Source organism: Vulpes lagopus, chromosome 17 (assembly GCF_018345385.1).
Source record: "Vulpes lagopus strain Blue_001 chromosome 17, ASM1834538v1, whole genome shotgun sequence".
NCBI classification, from domain to species: domain Eukaryota; kingdom Metazoa; phylum Chordata; class Mammalia; order Carnivora; family Canidae; genus Vulpes; species Vulpes lagopus.
This window is the reverse complement of record NC_054840.1, coordinates 42,961,405-42,988,624: the sequence shown is the minus strand read 5'-3', so window position 1 is coordinate 42,988,624 and position 27,220 is coordinate 42,961,405. Positions and strand designations below refer to the sequence as shown.

The 27,220-nt window shown below is 48.1% G+C and overlaps 1 protein-coding gene across 2 annotated transcripts in view; it reads right to left on the bottom strand.

Moving 5' to 3' along the window:
- Positions 1–13,889: 13,889 nt before the first annotated feature.
- The window catches only part of TRIO (trio Rho guanine nucleotide exchange factor), a 356,231-nt gene continuing 342,900 nt past the window's right edge, over positions 13,890–27,220 (bottom strand). For both annotated transcript variants that reach the window (XM_041731545.1, XM_041731546.1), the window contains exons 49-57: positions 26,043–26,290; positions 24,550–24,688; positions 23,696–23,723; positions 23,338–23,500; positions 22,956–23,077; positions 21,589–21,667; positions 19,655–19,855; positions 16,773–16,911; positions 13,890–16,255 (exon numbers count right to left, since the gene is read on the bottom strand). In XM_041731545.1, coding sequence (XP_041587479.1) covers positions 15,707–16,255; positions 16,773–16,911; positions 19,655–19,855; positions 21,589–21,667; positions 22,956–23,077; positions 23,338–23,500; positions 23,696–23,723; positions 24,550–24,688; positions 26,043–26,290 — 1,668 coding nt within the window. In that variant the 3' untranslated portion in view covers positions 13,890–15,706. The remainder of the gene's footprint in view (positions 16,256–16,772; positions 16,912–19,654; positions 19,856–21,588; positions 21,668–22,955; positions 23,078–23,337; positions 23,501–23,695; positions 23,724–24,549; positions 24,689–26,042; positions 26,291–27,220) is intronic.

Here is a 27,220-nt window from a genome sequence, read left to right as displayed (position 1 = left end):
GGTTTCAGAGTGCCTGGAATATTAGTATTATTAATGCCCAAAAAAGTGACAGGCCATTTGTGCGTATCTGGCAGCCTGCGGAACATTTGAGTGTTGGCCTAGTTCACAAATCAACACTAATCTAGTCAGTTGGTCTAAACCATATATATCCCAAGAGGAAGTTAATGAAAAGGGAATTTAGAAAAAGAAAATGTTCTTAAAGTAACAGTGGTATCATTTTCTGAATAATCAATTGATCGCTTCAGCACTTTTTAAAAAGGTTTTATTTACTTATTCATGAGAGACAGAGAGAGGCAGAGACGCAGGCAGAGGGAGAAGCAGGCTCCCTGCGGGGAGCCGGATGCGGGGACTGGATCCCCGACCTGGGGTCATGCCCTGAGCCGGAGGCAAGCACTCAACCACTCAGCCTCCCAGGTGCCCCCTGCAGCCCTGTGTCTTCTTCACACACCCAGCACACTGGCTTCTTTTCTTAGCAAGAAAGCTTAAGTACCTCTGGCTTCAATGTTCTGGTGATGCTCTGACCTGGAGGTCCAGCCCAGGCTTTGCTCTTGAGTACCAGCCACTTAATTCCAGGATCTTCTCCCAGGCAATCATGGTCTCTGAACTCTGGCACAACCTGGATACACCAAAGACAACTTAGGCTGCCCCATGTGTTGCCTGTGCTTACGTCAATTCCACAGAGTCCTGATTACTGGAATTTTATAGTATGTCTTGTTATTTGGTCATAAAAGTGCTCTAGCTTTGTTGTTGTTCTTCAGGATTGCTTCAGCTTCTCATGGTCCTTTGCATTTCTACATGAATTTTAAAATCAGCTTGCCAATTTCCACAGAATGCCCTTCTATGGGGCAGTCCAGGTGGCTCAGCGGTTTAGTGCTATCTTCAGCCCAGGTTGTGGTCCTGGAGGCCCAGGATCGAGTCCCACATCAGGCTCCCTGCATGGAGCCTGCCTCTCCCTCTGCCTGTGTCTCTGACTCTCTCTTTCTCTCTCTCTCTTTCTCCATGTCTCTCATGAATAAATAAATAAAATCTTAAAAAACAAAAAAGCCCTTCTATATGGCTTTATTTAAGGTTGCATTAAATCTATAGATGAATTTAAGGAGAACTACATCTTTACAATACTGAGCTACCCTGTCTATGAGCATGGTATCTCCCTCCACTGTTTAGTACTTTTTAAATTTCTCAACAATATTTTGTAGTTTGCAGTGAAGAGGTTTTGCCCAACATGTGTCAGATTTTTCTTAGGTATTTTATTTTTTTAAATATCATTTGAAATAAGCCAGTTTTCTTTTATAAAGTACCTTGGCTTCTACCCCTAAAAGCCTTGCTGTCGTGGTGTATTTATACTTACTTTTTAAAAAAGTTTTGACTCAAACTAAGCAATAGCTCCCTGTTTTAGGCATCTTCACCTGCCCAGGGGATAACACTGACAGAGAAGATGTCACAATAATAGACAATTAATTAGATGGACAATTAGAGTTGAATTAGGAATCAAAGTGCCTAAAGCGGAAAAGTCACATAATCATGGGACAAGAAAACCCACTTGTGGAAGACAAAGCCAGGACATGAAGGTTATGACCAGGCTAATGGACATGCACAATGGTCAAGTCACCCCGGTCCCCTCAGCTTCTCAAATTTCTTAGAAGTTATTCTAGAGGAAAACATTCTTAGATTTGCCTGCTGTCCAAACTTGGAAGCACTTTAGAATGTGAGGTGCCAATGGGTAATCAGTAGTGTGGAACTGGAAATTCTTGTCTAGAGCTAGGACTTATTTAATTTTTTTTAAAAGAGCTTATTTTTTAAGTTATCCCTACACCCCATGTGGGGCTTGAACTTATGACTGCAAGATCAAGAGTCACATGCTCTACCCACTGAGCCGGCCTGGTGCTCCTGGAGCTAGTGTTTTAATACCACTTTGCTCTACATCCAGCTCAGACCCCACTAGTTTCAATCACAAAGCAGAACCGATAGTAATTTTTGTTAGGTGAAGTGATAAAGACACCCACCTGCAGTGAGATCAGGCTAAGTGAGGAGCAGGTGCCGCCAAACTTCTCAACTGTGGAACCTCTTCCCAGGTTTCTGATTTAAAGATGAAAGCCATTGGGTTGAGCTCTTTTTCTTGTAATTACTTAGCTTATCTTTCAGCTCTTTAAATGAAAGGGGACGACTGCTATGCTCCCCGGCGAAGGACCAAATGCCATCTGCAGCCAATACTTGAACAGATTATTTCTCCTGAATGTCATTTAAAAGTGAAGGGCATGGTCTCATGTTAAAATGCTATATGGGACCTACTGCAAGGGATGGTATTTTCCATTTAGTGTTATAGATATTATCTTTTGTTTTAAAATCAATAAACCTATGCTTTCATTTTTCTGGCACCTGTGAAATGCCCTATAGCTCTATGAAAGTCTTCGTTCAAATATGGCAGCATTGTAAGCAAGGATTTAAGAAGTGCAGCTTAATTGTCGAAGCAAGCAGCCTTGTCAACACAAATACACACTTTGAAGTTGGCACCATCATTAGAAACAACCTGTGCGGCAACGGTGCCCAGAATCAGCATGCAAGAAGCAGCGGAAGCCTCCTGACATTTGGCAGTTGAAGGAGGTTTGCTCATGGGGTTTGTGTTAGGATGAGGACGGCCTGTGCACGTCCACCTCGGCAGAAGCAGCAGGTCCCAACTTCTCAGCTGGATGGTGGCCCCGAAGGAATCAGGGGTCATGAATAAAATTTCCTATACAAGTATGGGTGTGGAGGTAGCGGTGAGATTTCCAGGGTGCCCTGGGCCACAGAAACACCAAAGGCCCTAGAGTTCCCTTTCCAAGTAGCCAGAGGGAGGCCATACCCTTGCCAACCAAAAGTTTGAACTCAGCCCAAGGGAGCGGGCTTCTCTTCCCACTGAGAGAGTTCCTCCTGGTTTCGTGGCCCTGGGACAGGGCTGGGCTCCGGCATGGGGCATGGGGCGGGGGTGGGCGGGGGTGGGCAGGGGTGGGCAGGGGCCCTGCAGGGAGCACCCCCGGGGTGGGGCGGCCTCGGAGCGGGGAGGGAAGAGTATTCCTGGGGCCTTGAGCCTGGCAGCTTGGACTTTCAGGTGTTCACCAGGCCTGGGAAGCCTATCCTGGGGGCGCCTAGGCAGGTGGGGATGCTCCTGCCCAAACAGGAGGGCCAGGCCGGCTCTGCGGCTCTGCGGCTCTGCGGCTCTGCGGCTCTGCGCTGGCTGCCTGCGAGAAGGTCAAGGCTTTTTTGGTTTTTTGTTTTTTGGCTTTGGCTTTGAAATAATTATAAATTCACAGAAAGTTGCAAAGATAGTACTGGGAAGTTCCTTCTACCCTTCAGCTAGATTGGTCACATTTTAAGTAACTGTAGTGTGACAGCAAACCCAGCAAACTGATTTGGTACAACACAAGTGTTTAGTTCTCCGCTTCTGAGTTTGGCTTTTCCTCCCCCAGCGTCATTCCCTGGAGATCCATCCAGACTGCTGCGCGGATCGATAGCTTGTTACTTGTGATTATTATGTCCGCGGCGCCGTGGGGACACACCAGTTGGCTCAGCCGCTCACCTGCAGGCCTGTGGCAGGACGAGGTAGTTGTTTCCAGTTTGGGGTCATTACAAATACAGGCGCCGTGAACAACTGTGCTCAGGTTTACATGTGGATGTCAGTTTTCGTTTCTCTGGAGTAAATGCCCAGGCGTATGGTTGCTGGTTTAAATGGTAAGTTTCTTAAACTGTCCACCTGTTTTACAGAGTAACTATCATTTTATGTTCAAATGGCAACATATGAGTGATCCAGTTTCTCCTCCTCCTTGCCAGCATTTGGTGTTGATGTCATTTTTAGTTTTGGCTAACGTAAAGGGGGGTCAGTGACATCTCACTAGGGTCTCAAGTCTCAATTTGCTTTTCTCCAACAGCTAGTGATGGGACACATCTTTCACATGCTATTTTTCATCCATGAACCCTCTTTGGCTTTGGATTGTCGCACCATTTCTGGGAGCCAATGCCCTCAGGCTTGCATTAAAAAATAAAAATAAAAAACAAACAAAAACAAAAACAAAAACCAAACAAAACCCACCCCCCAAACAGAAAGAAAATCCTTATTTTTAAAAAGCAGTCTTAGGGGCAGCCCGGGTGGCTCAGCTGTTTAACACCGCCTTTGACCCAGGATGGAGTCCCACGTCGGGCTCCCTGCATGGAGCCTGCTTCTCCCTCTGCCTGTGTCTCTGCCTCTCTATCATATCACTCTCTCTCTCTCTCTGTGTCATGAATAAATAAATAAAATCTAAAAAAAAAAAGAGTCTCTTTAAACAAAATTAAAAAAAAAAAGCAGTCTTAGGCTCACAGCAAAATCGAGGATATAGTACAGAGATTTCTCATATACCCAAGCATGCACAGCCTCTCCGCTATTAATACCAACCCCCTACCCCCGTGGTGGTGCATTTGTTACAATTAATGAGCCCACAGTGACACATCATAATCATCCAAGGTCCATAGTCTGCATTACGGTCCGCACTTGGTGTTGTGCATTCTCTGGGTTTGGGCAAACGCATGATGACGTGTACCCCCCGTCACAATATCATACCTGGTACAGTTGACCTTTGAAGAGTGTGGGGTGCTGACCCCTCCACAGTTGAAAACCCACGTGTAACTTTTGATTCCTCCAAAACTTATTAGCAGCCTACTGCTAACCAGAGCCTTGCCAATAACATGATCAACTAACACATATTTTGTATGTTATATGAATGATATACCATATTCTTAAAATAAAGCTAACGTTAAGAAAATCATAAGACAAAATATATTCACAGTCCTGTGCTGCACTTATTGAAAAGAAACCTGCATATAAGTGGACTCACGCAGTTCAAACCTGTGCTATTCAGGATCAGATGCATTCCCACCGCCCTGTAAATCCTCAGCTCTGCTTCTTCATCCCTGTCTCTCCTTTAGCCTCCAGCAAATCACTGGCCTTTTTACTGGCTCCCAGAATTTTGCCTCTTCCAGAACGTCATGGAGTTAGAATCATATGGTATGTGGTAAGCCTTTTCGTACCCACACCTCTCATTTAGTAATACACATTTACCTTTCCTCCGTGTCGTGCCTAGCACTCAATAACCTTCCGTGGACTGGATGCAACGCAGCTGATGTGTCCACTGCCTACCGAAGGACATCTTGGCTGCTTCCAAGTTTTGCCAATTACGAATGAAGCTGCTCTAAAAATCTGCACGCAGGCTTTTGTGTGGACATGTTTTCAACTCCTTTGGGTAAATACTAAGGAACATGATTGCTGGATTTCATAGTGAGAATACGTTTAGTTTTGTGAGAACCTGCTAGATTGTCTTCCAGAGTGGCTGTTCAGCTTTGCAGTGCCACCAGCAACGAACATGAGCTCCCACTGCTCCACAGCCTGTCCAGGACTTGCTGCTGTGGTAGACTCTAAGACGTGTGTCGTACTCACATGTTGCCTCCTCTTCCCTCTCTCTGTGGCCTCTGAGGCACCCCTGCTCCAGAGGCTGGAACCTGTGTCCTCTGGCTTTTGGTGGGAATCAGCTTGAGAGCACCAGCAGGAAGCAGAAGGAGGAAGGATGACGAAGTACACCCCCCTGCTCCCTGCCTTGCTGTGACACTGCCTCAGGGTGGCTGTTTCCATCCAAAAGGGGCCTCTACTCCTGTGAAGGATGCCCTCTCCACGGGAGGCACCAGTCCTCTCCTTGCCTGCTTCCTTTTTAATCCATCAACTTCTCCACCTTGAGTGACTTCTGTTCCCAAAAAGACCCTGATTGATGTATTTCCCCATCCCTTAACCCCAAGAATGTTATTTTATTTTTCTTATTATTCACTTGCTTGGCCAGATGATGCATTCCTGTACATGCTCATTTCTAACTGTGGAATTCATTCATTCGTTCATCCAAAAAATGTGGAATGAATGTATTTCCTTAAGCAACAGACATGTTGAGGCTTATGCATATGAGAAACTAGATGCACTGAGTGGAGCAGACAGTGCTATTTTGAGGAATGAGGAAGCAGTTTCTTTTTTTTTTTTTTTTTTTAAGATTTATTTATTTACTCATGAGATACACACTGAGAGAGAGGCAGAGACATAGAGGGAGAAACAGGCTCCTCACAGGGAGCCTGATGTGGGACTCGATCCTGGATCCCAGGATCCTGACCTGAGCTGAAGGCAGGTGCCCAACCGCTGAGCCACACAGGTGTCCCGAGGAAGCAGTTTCTTCTGCCTCCCAACCCCCAATCTTCCCTAGCTGTGTTGAGTTCCCTATGACCCCTCCAATGCCTGCCCCTCTGGGGCAATCCTGGCCTCCAGAAAGTCTCCCCTTCCCTGTCCTCTGTCCTCAAGACCTGGTGCCATCTTTCTGGGTGGCTGGCCTGAGGGTGTGCTGATTTCTGAGCAATTCTGTTTCTCCACAGGATTATCAATCTCTGTCCTTCCATCCCATCTAGGTCAGAACCTCTTCCTCTTGCAGGCTACCTCCATGCAACCAAACTCTTGTTTGCTTATGGAGATTCTCATGTCCATGGATCATAGCCAGGGCCATGCCCAGGCGAAGAGAGTTTGGGGCCTTTCTCCCCACACCATGGACCCCCCCCTCCCTTAAGCTTCTTAGTCATCACTGTTCTGACACTTCATGAAGCCACCTGTGGCTCTGTAGGATCTTTCTGAGTTTACCTGGGACAGTTCCCCATTGCAAGGTGTCTCCAGCTATGCTGTCCAATATAGGAACTATTGACATCTAAAATAACTAATATTAAACAAAAGTAAAATTCACCTCATTAGTTGCATTAGCCACATTTCAAGTGCTCAGTAGCCATCATGGTTAGTGGCTACTATCCTGGACAGTACAGATACAGAACATTTTCCATCATGGCAGAAGCTCTTTTGGATGACCCTGATCTGGATAAAACTTGGTTGGGGCCTGTAGAGCCTACCGGATTGTTAGAAATAAATGAACAGGGGATCCCTGAGTGGCTCAGTGGTTTAGCACCTGCCTTCAGCCCAGGGCATGATCCTGGAGTCCCAGGATCAAGTCCCGCGTCAGGCTTCCTGCATGGAGCCTGCTTATGTCTCTGCTTCTCTTTCTCTGTATCTCTCATGAAATATTTTTTTAAAAAAAGAAAGAAAGAAATGAACACTGACCATCTGCACAGGCTTCCTGCATCGACTCATTGAGCAGTTGGGAGTGTACAACACAGCAACTGACCAGGGCTGGCAAACACACGGTGCCCACACTTCACAATAAAAATGCAGAATCCTTTGCATGGGCTTTACTGACATGGATTAAAGAAAAAAAATCTTCAGAGAACTCATAAATCTTGAACCCTGGACTTCTAAAGGCTGTTCCTTGGTTTTTCACCCTTCCAGTCTGTCAGGTACAAGCCCCACAGGAAGCAGAGGCTGTCCCAGAAGGGTTTGTAGGACACACCTTGGCATTATGAGAGGGGATTACTTACTGCAAATAGACCGAGCATTCGGAAACAGTGATGGAGACAGGTCAGCTCCTTGCCCTCACAGAGCTGACCATCTGGAGTAAAACAAAGAAACAAAGCTTATCAGTTCAGGCAGGGAAGTGCAATGTGGGAAAGAACAGGGCCTAAGAGATTGAGAAGAGGCCATTCCTGGGTGTCAGGAAGGCTTGTCCCCAAAGGATACCTAACTCGACATTAGAGGATGCAGAAGCAGTCACAACAAGATGGGGTGTCAGTGTGGGGGTGCAGAGGGCCCAGGCAGGGGCAGGATGGGGGAAAGAATTGAATTGAATTGTAAATAAATGGCCAATGGAAGGAGAGACACTGGAGGAGGCAGATGTTGGGTCATCTCAAATTCCATCAGAATCGCACCCTCCTCTTGGCCTGCCTGCCCTTGTGGGAGTGATCCGAGGCCGCTGCCTGGAAACCCTGCTCCCCTTCCAGGGCCCGGGACATAGCTCTCTGCTGTTTCCTCACAACATGGAGCAGTTCGCTGCACTCCACCTTTGGGTCAGTTCTTGTCCCTTCTCTCCCCCAGATGCCTGAGGCTGGAGCAGCCGCACCCCTGCACGCCCTCCCACCTGGGCCCCTGCAGAGCTCTGCCCACTCTCAGTGCTCTCTCCCCAAAGCCCACCAGTCCCCTGCACCTCTTGTCACATCTCCTCCCCTGGATATTCTGGACCAGGAGCAGGAGGCTCTTGTTGGTAGTTAAGTAAGACTTGAACCAGAAACAAGTCGGCAGAAAAGGCACCAGGCTGTGAAATGTGCCGACAGTCGGTGGTTGTGCAGTTCTTCCTTTGAAAGCTGATAACATCGGTCACCTCTGAAAATAAGATAAAGCAGTTGTATCTGCTCAGGAGACCAGTGTCACATAATCCCAACACTGACAAATAAGGAGAGAAGCATGGACACTCCACGTCTGCTGCTGCGAGGCAATGGTGTTCTGGCAATGGTGCTCTGGTCTCCCAACCAAGTCCAACAGAGCCCCCCAGAGGCTGTGCGCAAGAACCTGAGAAGGCCGCAAGAGGGGGATGAAACAGCCCTGCTGGGGCCTCAGGCTGAGGAAGCACAGGTGGTGGGTTCTCTGGGATTTCTTTTTGCCTCATACATCCCAGTCTTAGCGCTGAAGCAGCCAGCAACCTGGAAATGTCAACAGATGCAAACAGTGGAAGTCTGGACAAAACCCTGCTCTCCATAGACAAAAAGTCAGCTCTGAAGATGGAAAACTTTTGTGGACAGTAGCTTCTCTCCTCTAGCCAGATAAGGTAGAAAACACCGGGACCTCCACCCCGACCCTACCCGACGAAGACTGACGGGGCGGGGGCGGGGGAGCCTAGACTTTTGTCACTGCTGGGTGCTAACAAGAAGCCCTACTCCTTCAGCCAGCAGCAAGGATTATGTGGGGAGCCCACACTTCCACTCCACCCCTACCGAGCGATAACAAGGTCCCTGCCCTTCCCCGCTGGGGGTGTCTGAGGAGGCCTCATGCAGAGTCAGGACTTTTATCATCCTTGTAGCATCTGGGGAAGCCAATGGAATTCAGACTCCTTACCTCCATTAATGAGGCAGCCCAGCACCCAGCCTTCTTCCTCTTGTTTGCTTATGGAGATTCTCAAGTCCATGGGATGATGGCAGCGGAAGCTAGCTAGATCAGAAGGCTTCAGTGAGATCCAGAGTCCCATAACCTCATGCCTAAAACGCCCCCATTTCAGATGAAAGTCATTCATCATACCAACCAGGAAAATCTCAGCTGGCATGAGAAAAGAATAAGCAATAGAAATCAGCAATAAGATGGACGACAGGGATGTTAGAATTATCTGACAAAATTTAAAGCAGCAATGATAAAAACCCTTTGAAGAATAATTGTAAACATCCTCGAAATCATTTCTATGAGAAGATCAAACACCTCAGCAAACAAATAGAAGATATACAGAAAAACCAAATAAAATTTTAGAACTCAGAAATCCTGCAACTGAAACAAACTCAGCTGGAGTGGACAGAGGAAGGACTGTGTGTCTGTGCATACAGAACAGGAGTGGCCCAATCTCTGCATAAAGAAAGTAGCTTAGGGCCAGGGTCAGGGTCTGCTGGGGATTCTGTGATGAGGAAACGGCGGCGATGGGACGCCCCGCACCCTGACTGTATCAGTGTCAATATCCTGCGTGTGATAGGATGAATTCCCTCAAAAACTTAGGGAACCAGAACAAAAATGTCACTAATGTCTTTGAAGAAGGAAAAAGGAGGCTTCTAAAACCACCTGATAAAATGACTGGAAACAAATTTGGCAAGGGACCTAAACATACAGATTTAAGAAACCGAGTGAGTCTCAGACAGAATAAACACAAATAAATGCAATGCGAAGACATTCTTAGTCAAACTTCTGAAAACTAAAGCAAAGAAAAAATCTTGAAAGAGAAAAACATCTTACAAGGAGACATTTTTTAAACAGATTTATTTATTTGAGAGAGACCATGTGCAAGCAGGAGGAGGGGCAGAGGGAGAGGGAGAGAATCTTAAGTAGATTCCCCCCTGAGCACAGAGCCCATGACCCTGTGATCATGACCTGAGCTGAAATCAAGTTGGAAGTTTAACCAGCTCAGCCACCCAGGCACCCCATCCGGGAAAAATTTGAATGACTAGAGATTTCTCATCAGAAACCATGAAGGTCTAAAGAAAGTGGCACAATGGTTTTCAAGTGCTGAAAGAAAAGTGTCAACTCAGAATTCTAATCCAGGGAAAATATCAGGAATGGCAAATTAAGGCATCTAAATTATGTTTGATGGGGGTGCCTGGGTGCTCAGTTGGTTAAGTGTCCCACTCTTGGTTTCAGCTCTGGTCATGATCTCAGGGTCATGAGATCGAGCCCTACATGGGGCTCTGCACTCAGAGTAGGCTTGAGATTCTCGCCCTCCCCCACTTAGGTTGTCCCTAAAATAAGTAAATAAAATCTTTTAAAAAATAAATTATGGGGCAGCCCAGGTGGCTCAGCAGTTTAGTGCCGCCTTTGGCCCAGGGCATGATCCTGGAGACTTGGGATCAAGTCCCATGTCAGGCTCCCTTCATGGAGCCTGCTTCTTCCTCTGCCTGTGTCTCTGCCTCCCTGTGTCTCTCATGAATAAATAAAAAAAAACTTTTAAAAAGAATTATGTTTGATGGTTGAAGCAAAAATCACAATATTGTGTGATGTGATTCTAAATTTCAGAAGAGGAATATTTAAAACAATTGTAAACTAGAGAAGGTAACAAGATGTAAAGAGAAGTAAGGTGTTGGTATTTCACTCAAATTGGTAAAATGATGACACCAGCAGACTGTGAGGAGTTTACACACACATGCACTGTAATATCTAAAGCAACCACTAAAGTCAGACAAAGAGATATGTTTAAAATCAGTACAGATCAAAATGGGATTCTAAACGTGTTCAAGCAACCCACAGGAAGGCAAGTAAAAGAAAACAGAAATGAAAACCAGAGAGAGGAACAGTAAACCAAAAAATGAACAGGCTAGGCCTTAACTTTAGGAATACATTAAATCTAAATGATCTAAATGCACTAATTAAAGATAGAGATGGTGGGCACAGTGGATTAAAAAATATTACTCAACTGTATGCTGTTGACGAAAAATCTACTTACATATAAAGGTGTAAGTGTATTGACAGTTAAAGGATGGAAAAAGACATATGCAAACATTAATTAGAAAAAAAGAGTGGGGGGGAACTACATTAATATCAGAGAAAGTAGATGCCAGGGTAAAGAAAATTCCTAGAGAGAATGGGATTAAAAAAATAAACCTTCAAAAATCAGTTTCAATTTCTATATAATAGCAATAAAATCATGGGCACCAAAATTAAAAGTATGATGCAATTTATAATTGCTTTAAAAAAGAAGAAATACTTGGGTATAATTCTAGCCACCATATATAAGAACTTGTAAAACTACAAAATGCTGATGAAAGAAATGAGATTTAAATAAATGGAGAACCATATTATATTGATTGGAGACTCAACAGAAGGTACAAATTCTCCCCAAATTGATAAACAAGCTTAATGCAACTCTTATAAAAATCTGAGTTAAGATATATTTAGATGTAGACAAGACTATTCTAAAGTTTATATGGAAAGGCAAAGGAACTAGAATAGCTAAAAATTTTTGAAAAAGAAAAATAAGGTGAGAGGAGCAGTGCCGTCTACCTGACTTCAAGACCTTGTGTACAGCTACGGTAATCAAGACAGTAGGATTGCTGGAGAAAGAGAATTAGATCACAGGGTAGAAAACCCAGAAACAGAACCGAGAAATAGGGTTCTGTTTGGGTTCAGTTGGGCCTTCCATAAATAGGCCCAACTGATTTTTGACACAAGAGTAGCCTTTCCAACAAATGGCACTGAAACACACACACACACACACACACACACACACACACACAAACTGGTCTTCATTCTGCAAAATGTGAACAAAAACAAGAAGACAAAAAATGTCCCCAAAACCTTCAACCTAAATTTTATACCTTATACGAAAATTAACTTAAAATGGATCATGAAATTAAATGTAAAATATAAAGCTTAAAAACGTTTAGAAAAAAAAAAACCTTAGGTTAAAAAACTTCACTCTGCGGCTAGGTGAAAAAAAAAAAAAAACGTTCTTAGAATTGACACCAAAAAGCTTGATCCACAGAGAATGAATTAATAAATTGGACTTCATCACAATTAAAATATCTTTCTCTGTGAAAAATCCCGTTAAGATGAAATGGGAGATGATGTTTGCAAGCCACATCTCTATAAAGAACTCTTAAAACTTAATAAAAAACTCATCTAATGAGAAAAGGAACAAAAGACATGAAGGGACATTTCATTGAACAGGATACAGATGGCAAATACGTACATGGAAAGATGAGCAAGATCATTAACCATGAGGGAAATAAACTTAAAACCACAATAACTTATGACCCTGCACTTGTTAGAATTGCTAAATTAAAAAAAAATAGTGACAACAGCAAACGTTGGCTGATGTGAAGAAACTGGATTACTCAGATGCTGGTGGGAATGTAAAATGGGAGTCTGGAGAAGTTTGGCTACCCCTTAAATCAAATTTGTAACTGCCATGTGATCATTAAATTGTCTGGCATTTATTTCAAAGAAACAAGAGACTTAGGTTCATACAAAAATCTGCACACAAATGTTCTTAGAAGCTTTATTTGTAACAGCTAAAAGCCAGAAAAAATCCAGACGTCCTTCCATGGGTGAACAGTTAAGGTATGGTACATCCATACCATGGAATACTCCTCAGGAATAAAAAGGAAAACTAATTTTTTTTTTTAAGATTGTGTTTATTTATCCATGAGAGACACACAGAGAGAGGCAGAGACACAGGGAGAGGGAGAGGCAGGCTCCTTGTGGGGAGCCTGATGTGGGACTGGGTTCCAGGACCCCGGGATCACGCCCTGAGCCCAAGGCAGATGCTTGACCACTGAGCCTCCCAGGCACCCGAAAGGAGAACTATGCACATATACAACAACCTGGATGAATTTCCGAGAACGATGCTCAGCTGAAAAATCCATCTCAAAAATACACATACTGTAAGATTCCATGTATTTAATGTTCTCAAAGTGACAAAATTACCGACATGGAGCACAGATTAGTGGTTGACAGAGATTAAGGGAGGGTTAGGGGTGGGGGCTACAGAAGGGCTGTGGGGATCCCAGTGGCAATGGGACGCCCTGTACCTTGAGTGTATCACAGTCACTATCCTGTGTGTGACAGGATATGCTTTCAAGACATTATCACATGGGAAAACAGAGTAAAGGGGACATTTCATACAACCGCACGTACATCTACTGTGATCGCACAATAACGTTTAGCTTGATTTTAAGAAGTACATTCTGTAGGATTCCACTTATATGAATTCAAAGGTAAACTGACCTAAGAATGATAGAAATCAGAACAGTGGTCACCCCTGGCAGGGAAGGGGCATGAGGAATCTGGGGGATAATAGAACTATTGTGCTAAGTGCCTAAGTCACCTTTCACACCTGTCCAAATGCCCAGGACCCTGTGGCTCCCGTGTGGCTGTCCCTCAGCAGCCACGGGGAGGTCTCTGCAGGTGCAGCAACGTGGGTCTGCTCGTAACACTGATGCTGAACCCAAGGGCTTCACGTTCTTGGGTCCGTCTGGACGTTAAGCTTGCTTATCTTTGCTCCATGAGCTGCTGAAATGTGGTCTGTGCACCAGTGTCTTCGGAGTCTGGGTTCTGGGAACCAATCTGCAGGCACCTAACCAGCTCCCATTTCTGGCCACGTACAGCAGTTTCCCAGTCCGGAACATTCTCCCCTCCGACTCCCCGCCCAACCTAGGAGAGGCCAGTCTTCAATCTTCCTCGGTGAGGTCTCTCTTTTGGATTCTATAGTGACCAAATAAAAGGCCTAACACAAAAATCAGGCAAATATGTTTAATTTTTTAAAATAACTGATGGCAAAATAAAATATTTACATCACATCATACTGTGTAAACATGTAAGGTCTCTGTACAAAGAAATATACATGCAAAATAATGTAAAAATTTAACTGAAATAATAAAAGAAATACACAAATAAACGTTGTGAGGTTACGAATACACATCCAGTTTTGAATCCAATTTCTTTTAAAAAGTTTCTGTACAATTTTACAAGAAACAAAAATCCAACAAAAGAATAAATAAAATACATTGGAAGCGGCAAAGCTTAACTACGCCAGTTTATGGCTCAAGACCCGGGTGTCTGGCTGGCTGGGGAAGTAGGCTGGTCTCTCTTTTAGTGTATTTCACACAATGAAGGTAAAAAGACATCCAGAAAAAAAGTCAAGCGTGCCCAGAAACCCCACGGCTTGTTCAAAGGCCTCCCCGCGCAGCGTGAATTCGGCCACAGTGACACAGACTTCGGACGCCAGCCTCAAGGTGGCTAGCGCTTTATTGGCTTTTATTTCTTACCAAAAGCTCAAAATCCAGCCAATTTTTGTACAGAAAGTTGAACATCAAAAAGTCTAAAAAGTAGTCAATGTCCAGACTGATTTTGGAAAAAAAAATAATACTTTGGCATTCTGAATAATAGCATAATAAATTTTAAAACATTACCCTATTATCCAGTTTTATATTCAGAGTATGAAATCACTTTTTACAGTCCTCAAAATGACAAATTTCACGAAGAGTTAAATCTCCTTGAACTGATGGCACAGGTCTACGACCCTCTACCCCCCCGCCCCACCCCCGACACACACACAAAACCATAAAGTTCACTGTACGAAGTATGTGCTTTTTCTATATATTTATTACAGGTACAACAGAGGTCTTCATAAATAGTTGCATAAAATGTTAAAGCCACAACATTGCACATGATATGAAATAAAACCAAAAAAACCCAAACCCCCAATGAGTGCATTTACAGTATTTTCATCCGACTGTATACTGCTCAACAATCTGATTGACGGCTTGAGGGTGGGGGACACGGGGTGGCGACCACTGGGGTGTGTGGGGAGGAAACCGACCTGCTGTCCTGGGCAGATGGGCAGAGCCCTGTGACCTCCCCCAGGGGAAGCCCCCGGGCAGCAGGTGGGGAGTCAGAGGGAAGGCTGGAGGGGGAAGGACAGACGGGAGGCAGGACCAGGCTTATATACAAGTAAGGCCTACATTTCATCAGAGCAGAACGACTCATTCTATTTTTATGCAAAAGTCTGAGGTTGAACGTACATTTCAGGAGCCCCGTCTGGCGTCCCAGTGAGACGCGCACGCTGACCTGGCGGCTGGAGAAGCTCAGAGCCAGGTGGACCCTGAGCTCTGGACGAGGCCATGCGGACCGACCACTGCGAGGGTGAGTCCTCCCCAGAGGGGTCTGGTACCTCTGTTTTGTTCGTTAACACCAGTGGTTGAACAGAGGCATTTTGTTTCCTTGAATAAATCTTGGAAAAGGTTAAATTTGCAAAATTCTATTCATGTTCGTTTAAAAAAGTTTCTTTTTATTTATTTTTTTTGCAGAAACCTGAATAAAAGACTGTGATACAGCAATGCTGTCTCCGCTCATGAAGAGTGTACGAAAAGGTCCTCCACCCCAGCACAGCGTGCTCCGGGGTCCCACACGCCGCCGAGCACAGCTCACCCGGAGCGCGACGTCACACGATGAACAAACGGCAGCTGATCAGTTCTGTTGGTTTGTTTCTCTTCAAGGTTCAAATTAACAGCTGATTGGCAGGTGAAAGAGAATGAGAAAGAACTCCAAGACAGGTCAAACTCTAGGCAAAAGCCTGCTCTGTAAGAAGTTTTTAACGCTACGGATAGGTCGAACATCGTTCTGGTGTTTGCGCCGCTCAATGAAGGAAGTCAGTCTGGACGTGTCGAGGACGCCCGCGCCTTTGCCACCGCCGTGGCCCGCCTGCAGCCACTGCTCCTGCAGGGCCAGCGCAGCCGAGGGACGCCTGGCAGGGTCCTCCTGGAGAAGGAAACACACGAACTCCTTGGCCTTCTGGCTCACACCTTTAAAGCAGTCCTCCGGGAAACTAAAGTCTAGTCGGCAAATGTTCAGGCAGGTCTCCTCCACACTGTCGTCGAGGAAGGGGGACACGCCGCTGAGAAGCACGTAAGCGAGCACTCCAACACTCCACGTATCCGAGGTCAGGGAGATGGGGTTCCCAAGGATGATTTCGGGGGCTGCAAACTCAGGGTTCCCCAGTAACTGATGGATGTAGTAGGTCGTGTTGAGTTGGACAGCATCTCCAAAATCGGCCAGTTTGATCGTGGGCTTGGCCAGACTCTGATCCACCAGAATGTTTTCAGGCTGGAAGACAGGAAGATAACCGTCATTTCCACGGTCCCCATCTCAAGCTCACGGTGCGGCTCACCAGGAATCTAACGAGGTCAACTGAAGAAACTGCGTGCAGGGCAGGATGAAATTCTTGGCATGCAGGCCGCCGCGGAGGAAGCAGCCCCGGCCGGGACGGAGTGCTGCCCCTGCTCGGCAGACAGCGCCCCTGCCAGGTTGGCATGAAGCAGCCGTGTGGCAAAGTGCGGCCCAGGAAGCTGGGTGATTGTTCCACTCTTACCACTAACGGTGACATCTACCTTCCTTTCCCAGCCACCACGGAACCAGCCCCACACCAGCCTCGCAAACCTCACAGAACTCATGAACTGTGTGAAGACCTCGAATGTTTTACCTAATACTCTACTGTTCGTATCATTGCCCACCTCCTCCTACTCGTCCCCTGTCCCTTCCAAGGGGGATGCAGAGGACAAGCTGAGAGGAGGCCCCTGTGTGCAGTCAGACATGCTGGCCTCGGCCCAGGAGCCCCACTAACCTTTAGGTCCAGGTGTGCTATCCTGCAGTTGTGAAGGTATTGGACGGCTTCCAGAACCTCCCCCAGATACGCCCTGATCTTCCCTTCAGTGAGGTCTCCCCATCGCACCACACAGTCCAGGAGACGCCCCTGGTCAGCCCTGTGGAGGCAGGAACGTGTGCAATAGTCATCACGGCGCTGGGCCACTGTAGAGACCTCTCCAGTGTAACAGGAAACACAGCTGTGTCTGCTTCCTAACATTCCTCACAGTTAATGTCCTATGAGCCTGGCGTGTCAGGATCCTGCCTCCACCTAAGGGCACAGCTCTAGCCAGAGGGGGATTTCTTTTCAGCCTCACTATGGATATAAGTGGGTACAAGGCCGCTCAGCCCTCAGAGGGAGTGGGAAAGGGGAAAGGAAAGTGAACTCCGGCCTCCTTGATGTGGAGGGGATGGCCTGGGCAAGCTAACAGCCACGCCAGGAGCGCCACAGACGCTCTGCAAGCATTTGCTGTAGGATGCAGCGGGGCCTTCGTTTTGTCACCCGTAAGACGGGCAATGCAAAGGCCAAATGAGACACTGGGAGTAAGGAAGCAGGCGTCAAGGACGTGATGAGATGACAGCTCTGGGAGGTGCTGCTGGGGCGTTCCCCAGCACACCTGCAGCCCCGAATCTGGCTTCACACCAGTTCCTCGCTCTGAGGGGAGTGGGGAGGACTTGGTGTGGTGACTGACCCCTGCCAGCCACCTTACAGGTAAGAGGTGCTGCCTCTGCTCACTCGTGGCCGGGGCCGGAGGACCGCCCCCTCCCCCCCCCAACTCCCTGCCCCCAGTCCCGCAGGCTGTGAAGTCCTAAGCCTTGCAACCAAGCACACCAATACCCGGCCTTCAGTCAGAATGACCCCAGAGCTCCCCTTCACCAAATGGAGAGCTGGGGGGCTGAGGGAACACCTGTTAACCACGGCCTCTGATCTCATGCTGGACTCAGGAGGCTTCCTACTGTGAATTCCTGTCAATAGTTAAAAACCACTGAGAAGGCGCTGCCCGCGGGTCAGGGGCTCCTGCCCAAGGTCCTCCGGCTGGGCTCAAGTGAAGGCCACAGCTGCAGTGAGGCTCTCTGAATGTCTGGCTACCTGCTTGCTCTGTCTGCGAAATAGAAACTCAAATGAAAACCAGCCACTTGTCTGCTAACGAGGAGGAACAGAGGAGAATTTGGTAGCAAATTCTAGTAACAGTCCGGTGAGACTTAACCATTCAGTTTTCCACTAAAAAGAAGGGACAGCTGAACACACTTAAATTTTAAGCCAGAAACAGAAGTTGTCGATTTTTAAGGACTTTAGGATTTCTTGTTAACAACCCCCAGATGAGTAGTGGTTAGACAGCAGCATCTTTCTCCCAGATATTGAGGGGCCAGGTCTCCGCCTGGACATCCTGACCCCATGAGAACCCTCTCTATGGCAAGACTAAAGAATGCCAGGGGTGAGAAAGGAGCCCCAGGCCACGGAGCCACTGAAAGACACAACATGGACTGAAGCCAGCCTGGGATGTGCCCAGGCCCCAAGTCCACCGAACTGCCCTTTGCCCATGATGCACAGTTTAGGCGGCAGCCTCCGGGGGACCTGCCCTACTCCCTCTGCCATCTGATAGGTTTGCTATTCCAGACGGAGGGGCTGGAACAGGCCCATGACGTTGTGGCAGGAGCTGTTGGCAGTGCAGCCCTGGGTGCAGGTGCCCCTGAAACATGCCCGTCCCAGCCTTGCCCCTTGAAGGCACTTCTAAGTTAAGAAAAAGAATACAACTAACAGAAAATCAGACACAGGGCCCTGATGGGAGTCTGTGCGAGGAGGCCCCTGAAACCCGAGCCCGTTGTCACTTCATGGGGAAGGTGCCCCTAGAGGTGTGGGGGTGCTCCTCCCGCCTGTCCTACCCTTTCCACTTGAGAATGCATCAGGCACTACAACATGACACATGTTTGCTTTTGCCAGTGGAAAAGGAGTTGTAAATCCAGGAAAATATATGAAAGGACTTTCTGCTACAAAAGAAGGAACAGAGTTTAAACACAACTAAATGCTAAGATATTTCCTAGAGGCCCGAATGTTCTAGGGTGGGCTTCCCAACCCTGGTACTGCTAGCACTTTGGGACAGATAACTGTGTGCAGGGCCATCCCGGGTCCTGCAGGATGCTGAGCAACATCCCTGGGCTTTCCCCTCTAGATGCCGGTGGCACCCCTCAACCCAAGTTGTGATTAGCAAAATAGTCTCCAGACATGGCCAGATGTCCCCTGGGGGGCAAAACTACCCTCAAAGGAGGACCACTGCTCTTGGGTCAGTTTTCAAACTCTTTCTTTAGGAGATCAAGCCATTTACTCAGGTATATGCAGAGCTCACTAAGCACCAAAGGGCCTGGGGGGCTGCTCTGGCTGAAGGCCCAGCCCTCTCCCAAGGACCTTCTCTGGGCAGGGTGTATCTTCTCCTCCTCTCTGACCATCCTGCAGTGGGCTGGAGCTCTGAGGGGCAGGACTGGACATGAGCAAGGCCTCAAGGTCTCAGGGAGCCCACTCTGAGCACCCGCAAGGTTCCCCTGGCTCCTCGGGGATCCTGAGAACCACGTGGCATCTTCAGGTTGGCCGAGACCCAGAAGCTACCAGGGTGGTGCTGAGGTGTTGTGATGTTAGGCTCGTTGCTCCCTCATTTGGACACGTGTGCTATAGACTATACTTCTTTCTATTATTACCGGAATGCTCTAGAACCGTGGTCTCTGACAATAGGCACACATATATGTATTTTACGAGTTCTGTGGATTCTGAAATCCTGATTTCTGTCCTTAGAGAACAAACAACAATAAAATCACTGAAAGTTGAGCCTGAGGCTTACAAACTGGGGAAGGAAATGGGTGTGTACACACATTTCTAACACCAGGACGTAGCTGGTGGGGGTCTCGAAGGTATCAAGGAGACCAATAAGCAGCGGGTGCTGGAGGTTCTGCAGGATTCCAAGTTCATGGGTGACCTGGTCACGCTTCATCAACTTCTTGTTCACAAATTTAGTGGCCACTGCTCGTTTGGTTCCTTTCTGATCACATTTCTTAACGACAGAGAATCTGCCCCTAGAAAATAGGTTGAGAAGATAATTTTCAGAGGACTCTGAGTACATCACAGAGAAAAGACTCTGGTAACCTTATGGGGCTGGAGGCAGGCTACCCCTGCTAGCTGGTGACCCAAGCCTTTCCACAGGCCTGGCTCTCCCTGGCCACTCGTGGAGGAGGGGCGGCCCCCATGACCCCGAGGAAGCCTAACAGTATCTGGTTCTCTCAGCCATGCGGCTGTCTCCTCTCCTTCCTAGAGGCATGCCCCATTTCCTCACCCTGCATCTGGGCAGGTCACGTGACCTCCTGGCCTCTGAATGGGCAGAGGTGACGTTGTAGGACTCGCCAAGCAGCTTCCACCTCTGCTTTCATGGAAAATCTTCTTGACCAGGTCAAGAAGCTTGAGCTGTACCTGGTGGCTGTCGTCACCCGCACCCCCTCCTACTGAGGAGAAGGTCTACTGGCATCGCCATGCCTGCAGCCTGCCTCTGTGGGATGCATGTATGGGGTGGGTCACCCACCTGCAGCCCACAGCTTCTGAGGTTGTACCCAGTGAACCGCACCTTAGCAAGCCTCAGCAGCACGCTGACCTGACCTGGAGGCTCTTGGACCTCGCGTCTGAGCCTGCTACTGTGTGATGGGAGGAGAGCACTGGGGAACATGAGGGATAGAAATAAACCTGTGAGGGCTGACATGGCCACACCACTTTGCTCCTCCTCCTCCACAGAGGTTTGTTTAGTCTATCTCCCCAGCCTTCAATCTGGCCTGGCTGGTGGGATTTCGGGCCCACAATGCACAGGAAGCATGGCTCTTGATTTCTGAGGCTGGGCCCTAAGAGGCCTTGCAGCTTCTGCTTTTGCATCTTGACATGCTTCTTCCATGACGTGAGGAAGCCCAGGATGAAAGTCTCTGTGGACAGAGGCCCAGTGTCCCAGCCACCTGAGCCCAGGAGAAACCAATAGAAGGCCTGCCTGATTATTCACATGTTGCCAGAAGTGACAGCGAGTGGTGTGCATCAGGCAGCAAGGGGTAAGTGATGGACCCATCAGCCCAATCCATACAAGTATGCGAAGCTGAGCCACATGACCCAGTCGGGCCGCTGGACGGTAGGAGGCTGCTGCTGGGGGGGGGGGGGGGGGCTTCTTGGCAAGTCTCTTAAAAAGAGGACAATTGTGCTCAGCTGCTGTGCTCCTGACCTCCTCCTCGCCACATGGGTCATGACCCGAGAAGTGGAGAAGTGCTGTGTGGACAGCCAAGTCAGAGGAGCCTGCCTGGGGGCCTCGGGGCGCCGCTGAGCCACTGCCCCAGGCCTGGCTGCCCCTGTCTCTTTTTGGGCAGGAGTACCCTGCCGCTCCACATTCCCAACCTCAAGGACACATTCAGTCTCTCTCAGCTGGGACTCCACAGGAGAATGAAGTCCCACAGAGAAGGGTCTGAGTGACTCTCCTGTGACTTCTCAAGGATGGGACACAGCTGGTACGGTCCTAGATGCACAGCAGAGGACTTAAGTCTTTCCATTAATGGATGGCTTATAGTATTAGACCTTAACTCTCTCTTGGAACCCAAGCTGAAAACATCCTCTTTATTCCTTCAATGTTTAATATCAAAAGGCAATGACAGGTTATGTTTTAAATATAACTCAAATAACTCCCAACTATGGCAAAATACACTGCTTAATTTTACCAACCTGCTCTTATGGAGAGTTAGGTCATACACTCTGCTTTCTTGGAGGGGCTTTGGGTTTTATACTGTACCTGCCAAGCTCAGCCACTTCGCTGTAGAAGGAGTCAAAGTTGTCTTTCCAGGTCACCATGATCCCATCACTCCCTGGACCTGCAAGAAAAGCATCATCTCCCCTGAACTTGGTTTACATGGCACATCTTGGGGAAGAAGTCTAGAGGCCTGCACTGTCCAATATGGCAGCCACACATGGCTACTGAGCATCTCGACTGTGGTGCATCGGAATGAAGTTGTGCTAGAAGGGAAAATACATGCTGCAGATTGGGACTTAGGACAAAAAGAGATGGATTTACGTGATAGAAATAAACCTACACTTCCTTTTCCATGATTTTCTCACTCGCATCTCCAAGGTGGAATCTTCTGTCTCCTTAAGCTCCTTTAGCTTTTGCTGTTGATTTATTATCAAGCAAAAGTCATCTGTGTGGTTTCTGGGACATCTCTTACAAATTAGAACGCTGGAGATTCTTCACTTTTAAATTCAAGACTTTCTTTCTTCCTTGTGAATCAGATCATTTTCTTTCTCTGGCTTAAGGAGGTTAAAATATCTGGGATGAAGATATATATAATAAAAATGCCAATTCTTTCGTGGTCTACACAAAGGGCGCTCCTGGACTCAGTTCACTTTTGTTCAGATTCTTATTTTTGCTCTTGGAAGCAGTTTCCTAGGCCCTGTGCCACTGAAGGATGCACAAGAAATGTCAGCAGCCGGGTACAGCACAGTTGGCCTTCTGAGAAGCTGTAGCTGCAAATCAACTGGTACATGTTGCCTACTGAGCATCCCTATGTGTCCAATGCAGCCAGAGGAAACGTAAAAGGGCCTACGATGTGGCTTCTGCCTCCAGTAGCTCACAGTCTGGCCAAGGGGAGAACAAGGACTTGCTGGGCTATGGAGAGAGCAAGGGTGTTCAGACCAGAGTGACTTGGGCCCTACCATGGCTGCCCTGCGCTCATGGAGGGATGCTGTTAGGGTGTCAGGGAAGCACAGAGCCTGCACAGGCCTCTACCACACTGCTTCCTTTCCCCTCCAGTCCATGCAAGACCAACTTCGAGAAGATTCTCTCAGAGCCAAAGTGTCAAATTAAATACGAGGATGTGCTTTGAGCACGGGGAGCACAGAACATCCCATGTTCTGACTCGGAGGCTGGCACCGGACGCTCAGCTGCCCATGAACCTCCCCGAAGACCTGAGAGGTGCAAGAGGTCACTTGCCCCGGGATGCCCTAGACACCACAGTCTGCCACTCGAAGCTCTGGTTGGAAAGGCCCCACACGTGACTCAGTGCCCAGCATCTTGGACCACGGTGAGCTTGTCCATGCAGGATGGGGTCCCCGGACCTGAGAGTCCCGGGAGAGGTGTGCCACCGGCTCAGGGATGCAGCTTACCCAGCACCCTCAGACTGGCCGAAGACGAGGCTGAACCCATGTCGTTCACAGCAATGCAGGTGTAGATGCCATCGTCTTCTGTGGTCACGCCGACGATCTTCAAAGCGGCCTCTCCCAAGTCACTGCCACACAGATGACAACACGCTGTGGGTCACGAATGCGCAGCTCCCCCAGTGACTGCCCCCACCCCATCTCCTTTGGGGTCACAGAAAATCACAGAGGAATTACTGGCAAGGAATTTCAAGTGGAATTTTAATTTTTATTGCACATCCTGGTATGAAATGCTCCCTTGTGGGCGGGTGTCAGGGTGCCCAGGGTAACCATGGGGTTGACTGTGTCGGTCACAGTGGGCAGTTTCTCTGCCAGCGAGCCTCATCCTCACCTGTAGGAGATGCTGTAGTGACCATCGTTGTTCAGGGTGTTGTGCTCAGGGCCCTTCCAGGTGATTGAGGCCTTGGGGCGGCCACAAACCCGACATCTAAGAACAACCGTCTCCCCTGTCTCACACGTGACCTCACTCAAGGGAATGACGAATTCTGGGGGAACTGCAGGAAAAAGGAGTGATACTGGTCATCCCTGGCTCCCTTCCTACACCCGCCAACCCTAACACGCAAATGAGACTGTCGCCCACACCCAGAGCGCCATAGAAAACCCGCTCCCCAGGTCACATCCCAATGTTCTACAGCAGGCCCCGGAGACCTGACACTGTGAGACTGAAGGAACAAGGTGACACAACTCACCGTCATATATGTAGTTGGGATTGAGAAGCTGGAACGGAAAAAGCACACAGGTGTTACCCAGAAACATGAACTGTTTTGAAGTATACGACTTTTATTCCCAAGACACAATTACCTCTGAGAGAAGAAGAGAAATATAACTTGGCTTTTATGGGTCTCAAAACAGCGTGTTTTCATTGCCTTTAAATGTACTCAAAAAGCCTCATGTCAGGCAGCCCTGGTGGCTCAGCGGTTTAGCGCCGCCTTCAGCCCAGATCGTGATCCTGGAGACCCTGGATCGAGTCCCATGTTGGGCTCCCTGCATGGAGCCTGCTCCTCCCTCCCTCCCTCTCCCTCTCTCCCCATCTCTAATAAATAAATAAAACCTTAAAAAAAAAAAAAACCCTCATGTCATACGAATTTTGGTGAATTTTAGTCTTCCTACCCACAAATGCAGAAGAGCCTCTTGAACTCAGAAATACCCATTTTTCTCATCAAACAGGCTGGATCCAGCTGGTCCCCAAACCCCTTACTTCTGAAGGAGGGCCAGTGCCCTGGCTCAGAGCCCTTTAGAGGGTATTTTAGTGGTGCTGCAGGCAACCACTCCCGGGAGCCCCCGAAGCAATCCCAGGCCCCTCGGCGGTCCCCGGGGTCTGAGGGGGGCACAGAGGAAGTCTGCACCATACTGGCACGGCAGTGCCAGCGCTCCTTGCCGGCTACCTGTGTGCCCGGTCGGGGTCAGGGTCAGGGTCAGGGTCAGGGGCCGCAGTACCGGTGCCCTGGAATGTGCATGTGCGTCTGCGGGCGCGCAGCCAAGCCCTGTGGGGCTGGCACGCTGGGAGGCGGATGGCAGCCCCCCCCGGAGCCACTCCACGTACCTTCACAGATACCTTGTTGCTGAGCCCCTCCCGTGACTTCCGATAACCATTCTCTAACTTGCCTTCCCGCTTGCCGTCTTTATCTTTTTTCTCAGATTTTTTCCTTAAACGGAGTGCTGTGTGCCAAGATGTTGACTTCCTAGGGGGAACATAACACAGTGGTAATGTTACATCTTTCCAGTGTTCAGCAAGTGATTCCTGAAAGCCTTAGAGAAAAGCTGAGCAGCCCGCTTACACGATCTGGGGTGACTAGGGCTCCCCGGCACCAGTGAGCTCTGCTGACGGAAACCCTGGTCTCAACCACCAGAGGGGAAACCAAGAAGCTCTTCAATTTTGAGGATTAAAATACAAAAGTGCTCGTAATGGTCAATTTTATGTATCAACTTAACTGGGCTGCTAGGTGTCCAGAAATGTGATCAAACATTCTGGGTGCTTCTGAATGAGATTACCACTTAAGTAAGACACACTGCCCTCCACAACCTGGTAGGCCCCCTGCAATCAACTCAAGGCCTACGTAGAACAGAAAGACTGGCTTCCCTGAAGAGGGAGCACTCTAGGGGAATGGGTCCCCCGCCTGCTCACCCACACCACACACTTGGACTTCCAAGTCTCCAGGACTCTGGGAGCCACTTCCTTACATTATTGGCCTCTTCCCTGGAACACACACACACTCCTTCCTACTGGTTCTATGATGCCTAAGATACTCTTCTATAAAACAGAATACAAAATAGGGTTCTTTAACAATGTACTAAAAATATTTCTACATATCAAGGAGAAACAGGACAAGGGGATGATCATAGGGGAGAGGCTCTCTATAGCTTGAATGCAAGCTCAGTTTCCCTGGGGGGCTGCAGGCTCCAAGCCTAGAGCTGTGGGTTGGTGCTGGGATGTTGGCCAGCTGGTGCTGCGAACCCAGCCAAGGTCCTCCATCCTTGGAGGAGCACGACCACTGTTGCTGCTTTGGAGGCTTCAGAAATTACAAAGTCTTACAATGCTTCCACTCTCAGAAGCCAGTGGGCTGATCTCTACCACAGCCAAATAGATTCAGGGAAGGGTGGAGTTTTAAACTAGCACCTGAATTCAGTTAAAAAAAAAGAATACAGTAAAACTGATAATTTCTTAACTGAACTAACCTTCTAGTATATGTGAAGTGTGGTGGTAATGGCATCACTCAGATGTTCATGTGTGGCTCACAGGGTGAGCATCTGCCTGGATGGATCCCCAGCACAGCCTACTAAGGAGTCCTTGGAGAGTCCTCACCTCCCACGAGAGATCTTTGGGGACTGTAATATCGTTGTGAATAACCTAGAGGCTTAGAACCTGTCAGGACAAGTCTGAGAGACAAACGGCCACCCTATCTTTACTTTGGGGTTCCACACTGTGCTCAGAGATGTGCTCATGATGCTGCTCTGTCTCCCCGGGCCTCCCAGGGCCTCTAAGCCTCACTCACACTCAGGCCCTTCTCCCCCTTGCCTGGCCCACCGGGCACTCACTTGAGAGTCCCATCGGGGTTCTCCATGATGACTGCACTGGTATGCCCCAGGACGAAGCCTGGAATCCAGCCCTCGGCTGCGGGGCACTGGTCAGTGGCGGCTCGGAACACCAGAAACATGTTCTGTTGATTGCTGGCCAGAATTTGAACGACCTCTCCTTGATAGACGTTTATCTCATCCTCCTTCACTGCCGTGTAATCGTGTGTCACCAACATGGTGGAGATGTTGCTACTGCTGCTACTTTCACTCTGGAGCAGGAAAGATGGGGAAAAAAAAGGCAGAGGGGAACTGAAACGAGATCTGATGCGAGGAACTCACTTGTTGGCATGCGTCACAGGGTGACAACCCAGAGCAGGGCTCACCAGACAGACATGGAGGCACCTGCATTCATTTGCCACTCTCTTTGGCTAACTTTGTGCTTCTTGTTGGATAATCAAAAACCAGGATTTCTCTAGAATGCAATGCAAGCAACAATCTAAAATAAATCACCACAAAGATGACACTTTGCTTTTGGGAGCATGATTATTATTTTAATCCCATCTTCCTTGTGCCCTCAAAGGAATGGCTCGGTCCTCCCACTGATGCCACGCTGCACCGTATCTATGTCACAGTGATATCACCGTGATGACATGCTCATTTGAAAAGGTATTATTAAATTAAAAGCTACAGAGAGTAGCTCTTCAGCTCACAGGACACATTAGGTCAGGGGGTGGCCCCACAATTGCTAAGGAAAATGTACACTAGAATGCATGTTCCAAGGATCATGACATGCTGCTGACATGCCTGAGCCTTTTCACCTCTTTTTCCTTTTAAAAGAATGAGGAAACCTGAAGGTCAATCAACTACTATTCCGCTCTCATGGACTGTTACTCTGCCTCCCCTACGCAACCCTTAGTGGCCCTCTTGGGAGCCAGTGTAATTCAAGTGTCCCCAAGGTGCTGTTGCCACGGGCACACACAGCTTACCCAACATTGCAGAGCAGCTGTGGACACTACTGGCTCCACGATTCAAGCTCTGAGAACAGACCTTGGCACGAGAAAGCCTATTCTCCTCTTACCCTGGAGTCCTACTGGGACCCAGTGTCTTTGTTCACTGCGTGTACCTAATGTCCACCACAGTAACTGATGTGTAGCAGACATTCAATACATATTCAGGAACTCAATGAGGCAAGATTGCAA